Genomic DNA, 14,723 nt, shown 5'->3' on the forward strand with positions numbered 1-14,723 from the left:
GGGAAAAGTTAATTTTTCAATTACGTTGAGCTCCCTGGAAAACGAAATGCGATCGATGGAATTAATCTTGGTATAATTATTCTTCCAGGACCTCCAATGATCTCCAGGACTCCTGCATTCCCAGCGTATGTGGCGGGAGATACAGTCACCGTTAAGTGCACAGTGGTGCGTGGGGACCCAACTGGGCGCTTTCAGCTACTCAAAGGCTCGATTCCTCTCATGAACAGCAGCAGCAACCAACAGTCCCTCACGTACACCATTCGGAACATGACCAGCAGCAGCGAAGGGAGCTACCAGTGCTCCTACCAGAAGCAGGAATCAGGGCGATGGCTAACCTCTCCTTTGAGCAGACCCTTTGAAATAACCCTCACACGTGAGTCAGACCTACCCCTGGTCCTTTAATCTTCACCCTTCTTCGTAAATAGTTTCCCCATCTGTCTTTCAAGTTCCCCCAGGCAGATATGTGAAACAACATAAATACATGACATGGAATGAATTGGGGACAAATAAAGCAGTGGGCCATAGTGGCGTATTGGTAAACGAGCCTAATCGGATGAGGGTTCAAATCCCAGCCGTCGAAATTAGGTTGAATTAATTCTTCCCGTCGCAAACAACTTTGGTGAGAAACCCATGTGGTTCAATAAAGATCTTTAAGGGGATAAACATTCAAAATGGCCCAGCAAACCCATCAGTTCAAGGCCGGTTAGGGATGGGCAATAGTTTTTGGGCTTTGCCAGGGGCGTCCACCCCCTATCCGAGAATGAAATCAAAAGGTGAATTGTGCATCACGTTGCTTTAGTTTTCATCGCCAGCTACCTGCAATGGAATGGACCTTCACAGGCGGAGGTGCTCTTACTGAAATTCAGCAAAATGTAAGATGATGTAATTATAATCGACTTGCCCAGATAGTCTTTGGATTTCTCCACCAAAGAAAGTAGTTGTGGCCAAAACATTGTCTGTTTTGGAAGAAGGAGTTAGATATAAGCCCTTAGGGCGAAAGGGATGAAAAGGATCAAAATATATTGCCTGTCGAGTTCAAAACTCACGGTAAAATTCAAATTCAGGACTGGTATATCTTTCTTTGGCACTGACTCAAATGGATTTGCCAACCTAGGGCTCATCTCCATTTGTCCAAACTGAAAGATATCCACATTGGGTATTGCTCATGTGTCAACTGATGTTGCCAGGCCCCTGGGTTCTACCGCCCCAGGTCCATTGTAGATCTCAAAGGCGTTCAGTGGACCGGCAACATTGAATTCTCATACACTCCAGGATCATCTGACCAGGAGCCGGCTAGGTCACGCTTCGAGCTTTCTTCATTATTGAAGGAGATCGTGGCTGATTCATGGCCAAATCCATATGCCCGTTGTTGACCTACATTCATAGGAACATAGAAAAATGGGAGTAGGAGTTGGCTATTCGGCCCTTGGAGCCTGCTCCGCCATTCACTATGCTCATGGCTGATCATCCAACTCAACAGCCTGCTCCCGCTTTCTCCCTTTCACCCCTTTCGCCCCAAGAGCTACATCTAACTCCTTCCTGCAAAGCACACAATGTTTTGGCCTCAACTACTTTGTGTGGTAGCGAATTCCACAGGCTCACCCCTCTCTGGGTGAAGAAATTTCTCCTCATCATCAATAGCTCTCGATAAAGAGAAAACCATTCATCTGAAATTTAGAAAAATACGATTTATCATCGATTGCAATTTGTCGTAGAAATTAACAAATTTAAATAAATTTTGCAGGTAATTTTCTACTTTCACTCCTGAAAGCCCTGACTCTGATTTATAGACTTAGATCTAACATGCTCTTTTCCATGAATGGTAATCATAATAGTCACACAATACGGAGAGGAAATTGATACCAGTGAAAAATGCATTGAAGATAATACTGAGAAAGAAAGAGAATAATAATAATAAAGCAGATGGTATAAAATATGTTAAAGAAGTTTGAATCACATTATCAATAATGTGATACCATGGATGAGTTTAGATTTTTGAAAATATAATTAAACATTAAAAAAATAGCCAAGCGGAGTGTAGTCAAAAGGCAATGATACAATGCAAAATAGAACAAAGAGAGATTAGGAATGATGTCCCAGTCTAATTATGAAGGTAAAGAGACAAATCATATGAATATACTTAGAAAGTTTTAATGAAAGATGTAGTGAATGACCCCGGAAACATAATGAATGTCTCGCACCTTCATGAGCTGCTGACTGCACTGCAGTGCATTGTAGGGTCTCAGACTGCCATGCATCAAACTCATGCTTTGAGGCTGGATATCCTGCAGCAACTCACTAGGGCTCCTTAGACCGCAGCTTCCAAATCCCCGACCTCTACCCCCGAGAAGGTCAAGCGCAGCAGATGCTTGGAGACACCAGCAGCTGCAAGTTCCCTTCCAAGCCATAGAGCCATAGAGTCATGCAGGTCCACAGCACAGAAGAAAGGCCACTCAGGCCATCGACTCTGCGCCAAGTCAAACAACTAAACCAATCCCATTTTCCAGCACTAGGCCCCTGTAGGCCGTGGCATCGCAAGTGCACATCCAAATGCTTCTTAAGTGTTATGAGGGTTTCTGCTTCTACCACCATTTAAGGCAGTGAGCTCCAGATTCCCACCACCCTCCCATTCTCCCTCACATCCCCTTTAAACCTCCTGCCCCTTACATTAAATCAATGCCGCCTGCTTACTGATCCCTCCGCCAAGTGGAAAAGTTCCTTCCTGTCTACCCTAGCTTTGCCCCTTATAGTTTTATACACCTCAATCATGTCCCCCCTCAATCACCTCAAAATCCAGGAACTCCCTTGCGAACAGAACTGTGGGAGGAGATGCACCACATGGACGGCAGGGGTTCAAGGAGTTGCCTCACCCCATTACCTTCTGAAGGGTAATGCAGATTGGCCATAAGTGCTGGAGACGCTCACAGGGCTATTTTTTTCTATTTACGTGGGGGATGAAGGCATCACTGGCTAGGTCAGCATTTATTTCCCTAATCGTTCTTCAGAAGGGGGTGGTGAGGTCGAATGAAAAAAAAATGCGGAGAAACACCCCTTTTGTCAGCCCCAATGTTTCTAGAATCCTCCATCAGTTTAATTTTCCAACGTACCTTATGCGAAATGAAACCAATTTCCCGATTGGCGCATTGTAGAAAATTGGCATAAATGAAGTTGACATTCATTTCTCAAAGCGCATCTCCTCAGAGATAACCGATCACATCCACGGAAAGTAGAGGCTGCTCAATGTACGATGTTCACCTATTTGAGAAGTAAAGTACCCTCCATGTGTTTACAGGGCCCAGTGTGAGACTGGTGAATGCTACCCATGGTTGCTCTGGAAGAGTGGAGGTTCACTACAATGGACAATGGGGGACGGTGTGCGACGATGGCTGGAGTCTCTCAGCTGCGGAGGTCGTTTGCCGTCAGCTGGGCTGCGGTTCGGCCGTCTCGGCGGTCAGAGGCGCCCACTTCGGGCAAGGCACCGGGAAGACTTGGATGGACGATGTCGCGTGCAGGGGAACAGAGTCCGCTCTCTGGTCCTGTCCCTTCGGAGGATGGGGCAAAGAAAACTGTGGTCACCAGGAAGACGCAGGAGTGATCTGCAACCCAGGTAAGAGAACCATCACCCAATGGAATGGGACACCGAATTAACATTTGGAGATTACGGTTTCAGTCTATAACAGGCACACGATATACCCAAGGGTTCAGAATGGTATCTATCTGGTCAAAGTTCAGGGACAGATTAAGCTCTTTGAGATATATTGACCTTTTAGACATAACCAAGAAGAGTGAGAATGAGGTAAAGGGGCAATTCGACAGGTACATGTCACCCAATTGGGTAATTCTGTAGAGTTGTAATAGCAATGGACTTTGATCCCTCACATAAAAGACGTGGGGAAAGTAGATCATGACAAACTGGTGAAGGATCACTGTAATATGTGCAGGGGGACATTCTTATTTTTCATTTGCCTAACCCAAATGAGGAAGTATGCAATGTTGCATATGGTTCAGGCCACTGGAGAGTGGCACGTAGAGAGTGACCACGGGACGACATCTAGGCAATAGTGACCATAAGACAAGTCATCATCCCAAGGGATTATTGTAAGGAGCACATGACCCAAAAGTAAAATAAGGCTATAGTAGAATAGAACGAATTTCCGTCGTTGGAGAATAGGTGCAGAACCCATAGATTGGAGGCAAACATTGTGCCAGGAAAATGTAAGCGGATCATATCATGCCCGTCCATGTTGCCAATGATTGGTACAAGCGCCGCATAAAAACTTAGGAGTCAGAGGCAGCGTTCAGTTGACGTGCAGTGGATAGGTGGAGACCGGGCGACGTCATGATGTCACTGTGCTAGGGGTCAAGGCAAGGATACATGGCTTCCAATCCAACCACCATAAGACCATAAGACATAGGAGCAGAAATTAGGCCATTCGGCCCATCGAGTCTGCTCCGCCATTCAATCATGGCTGATAAGTTTCTCAACCCCATTCTCCCGCCTTCTCCCCGTAACCTTTGATCCCCTTACCAATCAAGAACCTATCGATCTCGGTCTTAAATACACTCAATGACCTGGCCCTCCACAGCCTTCTGTGGCAATGAATTCCATCGATTCACCCACTCTCTGGCTAAAGAAGTTTCTCCTCATCTCTGTTCTAAAAGGTCTTCCCTTTACTCTGAGGCTGTGCCCCTCGGGTCCTAGTCTCTCCTACTAATGGAAACATCTTCCCCAAGTCCCACTCTATCCAGGCCTTTCAGTGTTCTGTAAGTTTCAATCAGATCCCCGCCTCATCCTTCTAAACTCCATCGAGTGTAGACCCAGAGTCCTCAAACGTTCCTCATATGTTAGCTATTGGAACTTTATCAGTACGGAAAGCTGTTCCCAGTAAGGGAGACCATCACACCATCCCCTTTAGAGACAAAGCAACTCAAAACTGTGTCTGGATTGATGCTTCCCAAACTTAATTTTCCCAACACATCATGTGTCAAATAGAACGAGATTCCTCCTAACCTGAAATAAGTAGCTTCCTTGTCGTGGATCATCTGATGATACAGGCAAGTTAGCTTTAACTTGTCCCTTTTCTGCAACCAATCAAGCTACTCAGGGTGGGTTATTTTTCTCCAAGCGAAAATTCGGCCATTCACCATTGAATGAATTGCCTAAAAAAATCCTTGAAAGATTGAAAAGTTTACTCAAATCTAACGGATAGTGCAAAATAAAGTATAGCTAAGCACCGTGGAAGGAGGTTAACCTTGAGGACAATTTCTGGAGATGCTAAGTCGATCGGCAACACTGCTTCGTCTCGTTTCAGATCCCTCATTGCGGCCCACGATCTCAGAGGATCCCGCTGATCCGGTGCACGTGGCGGGGAGCGCTTTCGGGATCACGTGCACAGCTCCGGCTGGCTACGCCCAGGGCCGGTTTACACTAGTGAAAGACTCCGGCGCCATCAAAACGCACGAGCTGGCGCCAACGAGAAACGCCGCCCTGTTCCTGTTCAGAAAAGCCACCACCGGGAACGGAGGCCGGTATAGCTGCTTATACCAACTAAATGTGACTGGGAATTGGATTTCGTACACACCCAGCGACTCTGTGCAGATACGTGTAGTAGGTAAGTGAGATTACTTTCTGTTTTTTTTTCAGTACTTTGGACCATTTGGTGATGTCTTGGAGGCCGGTGAAATTGGCACGACTCCTGGTGAATGACGCTAATGCAGGAGGGTGGGAATGGGTGCATTTTGGCAGGAAGGCTTCTCTCCATTCCTTCGTGGGATCTGACCTCGTTGGCAAGGCCAACGTTGGATGCCCGTCCCAATTGCCCCTCAACTGATTGGCTTGCCAGGCCATTGCAGGGTGCAGTTCGGAGTTAATTACTTTACTGATTGGAGTCACATGTGAGGCAGAGGAGGTAAAGGCAGCAGGCTTCCCTCCCTGAAGGAGACTGGCGAACGTTTTATTCAATGACAATTGCTGAGGGGGACCCGTGGTCACCATTGATGAGCGTGGGTGTTAATGGCAGATTGAAGGTCAGCTCGGTCTGAAAGCAAAATGATGAAAACCAGATAAAAAACTGGCGCTTGGCAAAAACAGAAAAAAAATAGAGGATGAGAATGGAGATAAGAGTTCATGCTGTGAAGTTATTGACTTCAACGTTGAGACCAGAGGGCTGTAAAGTTCGTAGTAGGAAGATGAGATGCATTCCCCACGTTTCCGTCGGGACTCACTGGAACACTGCAGCAGACCGAGGACAGAGATGTCAGCATCAGAGGAAGATCTTGCTTTAAAAACACAAGCAAACTGAAGGTCGAGGTCATGCTTATGTCGATACAATTATTGGTAGTATTGACTTGATGATGATACATTGGTGGCGGTGGTGGTGATGGGTCTGCGTGGTGGTGGGTGGGTCTTGGTGGTGTACGGGAAGAATGGAAGATTTTGGAAGTAGTGAATGGACTCATTAAAGTAGCCGATTATAAACCATTTTCATCGATTGGGATGATGGACACCAGTTGAAATAAAAACAAGATTCGAGTTAAGTAATGCATAATCGTTATCAGGAAACGAATTATTCCAACGATAGGCATCATAAATCTAATATTGAGGCACAGACTATTTTCTAAATGGGGAGAGAATTCAGAAATCTGGAGTGCAAAGGGACTTGGGAGTCCTAGTCCAAGATTCTCTTAAGGTTAACTTGCAGGTTGAGTCGGTAGTTAGGAAGGCGAATGCAATGTTGGCATTTATTTCGAGAGGACTAGAATATAAAAGCAGGGATGAGGCTTTATAAGGCTCTGGTCAGACCACATTTAGAATATTGTGAGCAATTTTGGGCCCCGTATCTCAGGAAGGATGTGCTGGGTCCTGGAGAGGGTCCAGAGGAGGTTCACGAGAATGATCCCAGGAATGAAAGGCTTAACATATGAGGAACGCTTGAGGACTCTGGGTCTATACTCGATGGAGTTTAGAAGGATGAGGGGGGGATCTGCTTGAAACTTACAGAATACCGAAAGGCCTGGATAGAGTGGACGTGGGGAAGATGTTTCCATTAGTAGGAGAGACTAGGACCCGAGGGCACAGCCTCAGAGTAAAGGGAAGACCTTTTAGAACAGAGATGAGGAGAAACTTCTTTAGCCAGAGAGTGGTGAATCGATGGAATTCATTGCCACAGAAGGCTGTGGAGGCCAGGTCATTGAGTGTATTTAAGACCGAGATCGATAGGTTCTTGATTGGTAAGGGGATCAAAGGTTACGGGGAGAAGGCGGGAGAATGGGGTTGAGAAACTTATCAGCCATGATTGAATGGCGGAGCCGACTCGATGGGCCGAATGGCCTAATTTCTGCAGCTCTGTCTTACGGTCTTATGGTCTAAGATATCGATAGGTGCTGGTGATATTACAAGCAAACTGATATGAACTAGAAAACAGTGTTCAATATGACTTAGCGCAGACGCTAAATTCGATGGTGGAAGACGGTGGGGGAGTTGATTTTTAAATTAGGCTGAGCTCTCTGGCGGGAGTAAAGGCACGACTGCCGGATTTAACCTTGCTGCTTTTCTTATTTCAGATCCTCCAGCTCAGCCGCTGATATCGACAAGCCCTGCATCCCGAGTTTACGTGGCGGGAGAAACGGTCACCATTCAGTGTGCAGTGGCACACGGGGAACCAGCTGGACGCCTTCAGCTACTCCAAGGCTCGGTGTCTGTCACCAACAGCAGCAACAGCCAAGAGTCCCTCACGTACACCATTCGGAACATCACCAGCCACAGCGAAGGGAGCTACCAGTGCTCCTACCAGAAGCAGGAGTCAGGACGATGGCTAACCTCTCCTTTGAGTCGACCCCTTGAAATCATTGTCACACGTGAGTCAGACCTACCCCTGGTCCTTTAATATTCACGTTTCCTGTATAGTTTCCCGTCTGTTTTGTTTTCTTTCCCATATTCATCTTGAATCAATTATTCTCCACTCGTCGCAGTTACCACCTAACTACTGTCGCGAAAGCCCACCTAAGTCGCTCTCTTTATTCAGGAAAACAAATCTGTCGCCGGTGTCCATGAGGTTCCAGGCCCCTTTGGAACGACCCGGCGAGGCACTCAGTATAAGGGGCAGTTAGGGATGGGAGCAATTACTGGCTTTACCATTGGCGCGCACGTCCCATGAAAGAAGTCAATTTTTAAATAAAAAACATATTGCGTCTCACCTTACGTTAGTTTTATACGCTAACTGCCTTTAGGTGAATGAAGTCAACGACTCTGAGGCACTAAATCCACAAGCAAAGAGACACTTACTGAAAGTTAGCAAGATATAAAGGTGACATTACTGCCTGTAATCGATATGCCCAGATAGTCTAAGCAGGAGAAATATTGCCTGTCGAGTTTGTGACATGACTATAATCGATATGCCCAGATATTCTAAGCAGGAGAAATATTGCCTGTCGAGTTTGTGACATGACTATAATCGATATGCCCAGATATTCTAAGCAGGGGAAATATTGCCTGTCGAGTATAAAACTCACGGTAAAATTCAACTTTAAGATTCATACAACTTTCAAGAATACAGGCTCACATAAATTTGTCAGCCTGTGGCTCACATCCATTTGTCTTAACTACAAGATAGGCGCAATGGGTATTGCTAATATGTCAACTGCGTTCAGTTGCTAGAACCCTGGTTTTACCGTCCCAGAACCCTTCTAGCCCTCCAACACGTTCAGCGGACAGACTACACTGAATTCGCATACGCTGTAACTCTTTCGAGTTATCAACAGATCGCATGTAACTCTTTCGAGTACATTCACAGTTCTTGGTTTCCGGGAGTGGGACATGAACCCACAACCTTCTGATTCAGAGGCGAGGGTGCTATGAACTGAGCCACAGCTGACACCTCTCGCATATGCTGTAGGGACACCTGAACAGGAGTAGGCTAGATCACTGTTCCAGCTCCATATGCCCGTGCTGTGGACCTACTCTCATCATTCCTTTGCTATAAAGAGAGAACTATTCATTTGAACTTGAAAATTTACAACGATTTAACATCAGTTGCTATCTGTAGTAGGAAACTACAAAGGTTAAATGCATTTTGCATGTAATTTACTGGTTTCACTCTTGAATGTGCTGACTCTAAAGTGTTAGACTTAGGTCCAACATGCTCTACTCCGTGATTGATAATCAAGATAGTCACACAATACGGGAAGGAAATTGATACCAGTGAAAAATGCATTGAAGATAAAACTGAGAAGAAAAGATAAATGACAGTTACTATATTTAAATCGGGTATCCAAATAAAGCAGACAGTATAAACAAGTCCTTAAAAAAGGAATTATTAATAATGCAATATTATGGATGAGTTCAGATTTTTGATAAGAAAATGTACCTTGTCGGGAAAGAAGCAGATTTCCCTATTGGTGCATTTTAGAAAAAAAAGGGTTCATGAATTTGTCATTCTTTGCCGAAATAGTAGCTCCTCTCTGATAACCAATCACAACCACGGAAAGTAAAGGCTCCGAGGCTGCTCAATGTACGGCGGTCACCTAGATGAGAATTAAGGCATCCTTCATGTGTTTACAGGGCCCAGTGTGAGACTGGTGAACGCTACCCATGGTTGCTCAGGAAGAGTGGAGGTCCACTACAATGGACAATGGGGGACAGTTTGCGACGACAACTGGGGGCTTCCAGACGCGGAGGTCGTTTGCCGTCAGCTGCGCTGCGGTTTGGCCGTCTCGGCGGTCAGAGGCGCTCACTTCGGGCAAGGCACCGGGAACACCTGGATGGATGATGTTGAGTGCAAGGGAACAGAGTCCGTTCTCTGGTCCTGTCCCTTCGGAGGATGGGGCAAAGAAAACTGTGGACACCGGGAAGACGCAGGTGTGATCTGCAACCCAGGTAAGAGCACCATCAGCCAATGGAGTGGGACACTGAATTAACATTTGCAGACTACAGTTGTAGAGTGCAACAGGCGTACATTATGGCCAAGGGTTCAAAATAGTATCCACCTGGTTAAAGTTAAGGGACAGTAATGACTCTGTCACATGTCTAGGTGTTTATTTTTATTCATTCATGGGATGTGTTAGTCCCTGGCTAGGCCAGCATTTATTGCCCATCCTTATTGCCCTCACTCAGAGGGCATTTAAGAGTCAAGCACGTTGCTGTGGGTTTAAAGTCTCATGTGTAAGGATGGCAGATTTCCTTCCCTACAGGATGTTAGTGGACCATAGGGGTGTCTATACCAATCCTGGTAGTCATTTTAATTCCAGATTCTTTTATCGAATTCAAATTTCACCACCTTCCATGGTGGGATTCGAACCCCTGTGCCCAGAGCATTACCCTGGATCACTGGTCTGCTAGTCCAGTAACTGCCACTGCTTCTGTTTCTAAGAATGGAGCGGATGCAACAAATAGCGACGAGTTAAAGGCAAATAAAACTCGACAGGTACATACCCACCAATTGGATAATCTGTAGACCAGTAATATGAAGGGGCCTCAATCCCGCTCATGAATGCAAAGGCAAAATTGGACCTCAGTGCATTTCTGTGAAGGATTCGTATCATGTGTGCAAGGGCAGCATTCTGAATATGCATTTGCCCAGCCCAATAAGGAAGGGAGCAATGTCGGATATGGTTCTGGGAATGAAGACTGGCATGCGACAGAAGGGAGTTATCTGGCTAACATTGGCCACAATGCATTTCAGCATACCGTGTAGCTGTTGTGAGGGACATGCACACCCACAAAGTGAGATAAATGGTGGGAAGACTTTCCTAGGATAGCACCGATTTCAGTTGTGTGAGAATGGATATAGAACTGAAGGATTGGGAAGCAAAACAATGGGCCAGGAAACTGGCAATAGACCATATTTCACCCCCAAAGCAGCGAAAGCTGGGTGCAAAGCAGATATCAAAGGCAGTGGTAGAACGGTGCATAGCAGCGAGCGAGAGGCTGTGGCAAGTGAGCAATGCCAACGAATTGGAAATCACGCCACAGTTACGTGGATTCAAATCCCCCTCACGGTGGATGTTGGACCTTGATTCGTAAGTCTGCCTTTGAAAGGTCGTCTTGGGAACACTGACCACAATGTTAACACCCCACCATTTACAAATAAAGCATCTAAGAGGGTATTTTGGAACTGCGGTCTCCAAGCATTTGCGAACTTGATTTTCCCAACATGTATAGCATCCAATTCAAATGGATTGTCCGCCATCTTAAAAAGACCACTTCCTTATCATGCATCACGGGATGGGTGTAGGTTCAACTTCCTTTACCTTCACTAAACCAACACTTGAAGTTACCAAGATAGGGCTTTCTCTAACGGCATGAAGAAATCGACTGTTAACTATTGAGTGAAACGCCTGAGTTATCCTTTTGAGGTTGAAAATCTCTATTTAAGTCTAAGGGACAGTGCAAAGAAAAAAGAGGATTGATCACCGTGAAAGGAGATTTCTAGAGATAGTAAGGAGTGTAACCGTTCTGGGTGGTCTCATTTCAGATCCATTGTACCGTCCCACCATCTCTCAGCATCCGGATGATCCAGTACACGTGGCGGGAAATCCTTTGGGAATTACCTGCACGGCTCCGATTGGCTACTCCGAGGGCCGCGCCACGTTGCTGAACGACTCGGGCGCCGTCAAGACGCACGCGCTCCCGCCGAACAAGAACGCCGCCGTTTTCCTCTTCCGGAACATCACCCGGAGTAACGGAGGCCGTTACCGCTGCCGGTACGAAATCAACGTGACCGGGAAGTGGGTTGCGTTCACACCCAGCTACCCCCTGCAGATACGTGTCATAGGTCAGTGAGATTGTTGTGCTTTCTGTTCGTAGTTTGGAGCGTTTGACGGAGCCGGTGGGTCGGTTGGGGTGGGGTGGGGGGGGGGGTGGGGGGCTGATGAAATTGGCATGAATCGTGGAAATTGAAAGCTAATGCACGAAGGCGAGAAAAAGATGCATTTTTGGCGGGAACAGATGCATTTTTGGAGGGAACAGATGCATTTTACGCGGGAGTAGATGCCTCTTTGGTGTGAATAGATCCTTTTTTTGGCAGGCGGAAACCCTTATTCCTTCATGGGATGTGAGGGGCGTTGGCAAAGGCCAACCTTTTGTTGCCCGGTCCTAATTGTCCTTGAACTGAGCGGCATTTCAGGGTGCAGACCACATTTAGCCACATTACTGTATGATTGGAGTTACATGTACAACAGACCCGGTAAAGACACAGGCTTTCTTTCCCTAAAGGCCATTAGTTCACTCTATATGGCCATCGCTGAGAGGTTCATGGTCACCAGGCTAGCTCTCAATCCCATATGTACAGGCTGAGTTAAAACCCCACCAGCTGCCATGGCGGGATGTGAACCTGTGCCCCTTGGGCACAAGCCTGGGCCGTTGGAATCATAGGCTAGTGACATTGGTCACTGGGCCACCATCTGGCCTCAAGGATGGGCGGATGCAATGCAGCCTCTGTTGAAGCTGAGATGAAAGGATTCAATGAACGGTATGACACTAGGAAGTTCTGAGGAACAAAGGGACCTTGGCGTGTGTGTCCATAGATCTCTGAAGGTGGAGGGGCATATTAGATGGGTGGTGAAAAAGGCATATGGGACACTTGTCTTTATCAATCGAGACATGGATTACAAAAGTAGGGAGGTCATGTTGGAGTTGTATAGAACCTTGGTGAGGCCACAGCTGGAGTACTGTCTGCAGTTCTGGTCGCCACATTATAGGAAGGATGTGATTGCACTGGAGGGGGTGCAGAGGAGATTCACCAGGATGTTGCCAGGGTCGAAACATTAAAGTTATGAAGAGAGGTTGGATAGGCTTGGGTTGTTTTCGTTGGAGCAGAGAAGACTGAGGGGCCACCTAATCGAGGTGTACAAGATTATGAGGGGCATGGACAGAGTGGATAGGGAGCACCTGTTTCCCTTAGTTGAAGGGTCAGTCACGAGGGGCCAAACATTCAAGGTGAGGGGCAGGAGGTTTAAGGGGGATGTGAGGAAAACCTTTTTTACCCAGAGGGTGGTGAGGTTCTGTAATGGGCCACCTGGGAGGGTGGTGGAGGCGGGTTAGCCTCACATCCTTTAAAAAGTACCTGGATGAGCACTTGGCATGTCATAAACATTCAAGTCTATGGGGCCAAGTGCTGGTCAATGGGGTTAGGGTAGGTAGGTCAGGTGTTTCTCACATGTTGGTGCAGACTCGATGGGCCGAAGGGCCTCTTCTGCACTGTCTGTGATTCTGTGAATGATTTTACAGGGGAGTGCGTAGCAACGTACGTGTCTGTATCACATAGAGAAGACGTTGAACGTGGAGATGTATTGACTGGCATTGCCCTAGTTGTTGTTCAATGATGAGGAAATTTGGCAAAAAGCTTGTAAGGGGCCACCGTGGATCTACAGGATCATGGGCTGAACTAACATAGGAGTTGAAGTGGTAAAACCCTTCGATTGTGCGGCTAAATAACAATTTCTGGGTTTGTCAAGGCACAGCGGACAGAAGCAGAGAAGCCGGACTGTGCAATTCAACCAGGGGAAGCAGGAAACAATTCAGGCCGAGGGAAAATGTGACAAAAGAGTGGCATTTTTTCCCCTTGGGCTTTGTTCTCCTCTATGAATGTTTTCAGTGCGGAGACACGTCCGCTTTTGTTCGTTAAGGAGCTATGGAGCTCGGGTCGGTCAATGGAATTGAGTTAAAGGGACCTGTCGTCTTGAATGATTTCCCCATTGCGTAAGTCAGGCGCTGCTTTTGACAACGGAGCAACTCACAGTTGAGCATCCCGTTGGAACGAGCTTTCAGGAGTGTGGTGGCATGGTTGTTGTCATTCATCCCGTCGATTTTTCATTGTTTCAGACCGCCCAGAGCCGCCGACCATCTCCACCAGCCCCGAATACCCAGTCTACGTGGCCGGAGAGGCAGTCGCCATCACCTGCACGGCTCCACGCGGTAACACTACCGGCCGCTTTCAGCTGCTGAAGGGCTCAGTTCCCGTCCTGAGCAGCCGCGTCAGCCTCCGTTCTGTCACGCATGCCATTCGAAACATCACCGCCGGTAGCGAAGGGCGGTACACGTGCTCCTACCAGACACAGGTGTCGGGTCGATGGATCCATTCTTCACCGAGTCCGCCGGCTGAAATAGTTCTCACAGGTGAGTCGCACTTATCTCAGATCTGTAATGTTTACACCTTTGAAAGCGTTATGTCTCACCCAGATATAATTGTGGAGAAGCAGATCCTAAGTAAAAAACGGTTTTCCTTTGGCTCTGTGCATTGATGTGAGACGGGTTTGACCCCACCACCTTATGCCTTTAGCCGGCTACACCTGGGTCAATCCTCCTAGTCACGGTGAGGCAGTCCCTCCACGGGCAAAGGAGAATGCAGCAGTGATGGTGACAGGCATTTGCCACCCAATCAGCACTCTCTTCACATGCAGTATAAATTGTTGTTTCCGCCGTAAATTGTTATTCTTGCGAGTTTCCCGATCAGTCCAAGAAGAAAAGATTTGGCACGTCTCTTTTTCAGCATTTCCCATAACTCTTAAAGCCATCACTAACTTTTGCCTGGCACCCTGCGTTTAAGTCTGATACGCTATACAAAAATAAGAAACAGGAGCAGAAGTAGACCATTCGGCCCCTCGAGCCTGCTCTGTCACTCAGCAAGCTTGTGGCTGATCCGTTTGTGTTCTGAGTCCCACATTCCCATCTACCTCCGACAACCTTTGATTCCCTTGCTTAAAAAAAAAATCTTCCTCTGCTTAAA

The 14,723-nt window shown here is 46.9% G+C and overlaps 1 protein-coding gene across 1 annotated transcript in view; it reads left to right on the top strand.

The window, feature by feature from the left end:
* The window catches only part of LOC144672436 (uncharacterized), a 101,059-nt gene that overhangs the window by 49,191 nt on the left and 37,145 nt on the right, over positions 1-14,723 (top strand). Inside the window, exons 9-14 of the mRNA XM_078534280.1 lie at positions 89-373; positions 3,293-3,607; positions 4,210-4,215; positions 9,560-9,874; positions 11,472-11,771; positions 13,820-14,113. Of these exons, the coding sequence (XP_078390406.1) occupies positions 89-373; positions 3,293-3,607; positions 4,210-4,215; positions 9,560-9,874; positions 11,472-11,771; positions 13,820-14,113 (1,515 nt within the window). The remainder of the gene's footprint in view (positions 1-88; positions 374-3,292; positions 3,608-4,209; positions 4,216-9,559; positions 9,875-11,471; positions 11,772-13,819; positions 14,114-14,723) is intronic.

The sequence above is a fragment of the Cetorhinus maximus genome, chromosome 38 (genome assembly GCF_964194155.1).
Source record: "Cetorhinus maximus chromosome 38, sCetMax3.hap1.1, whole genome shotgun sequence".
Lineage (NCBI taxonomy): Eukaryota > Metazoa > Chordata > Chondrichthyes > Lamniformes > Cetorhinidae > Cetorhinus > Cetorhinus maximus.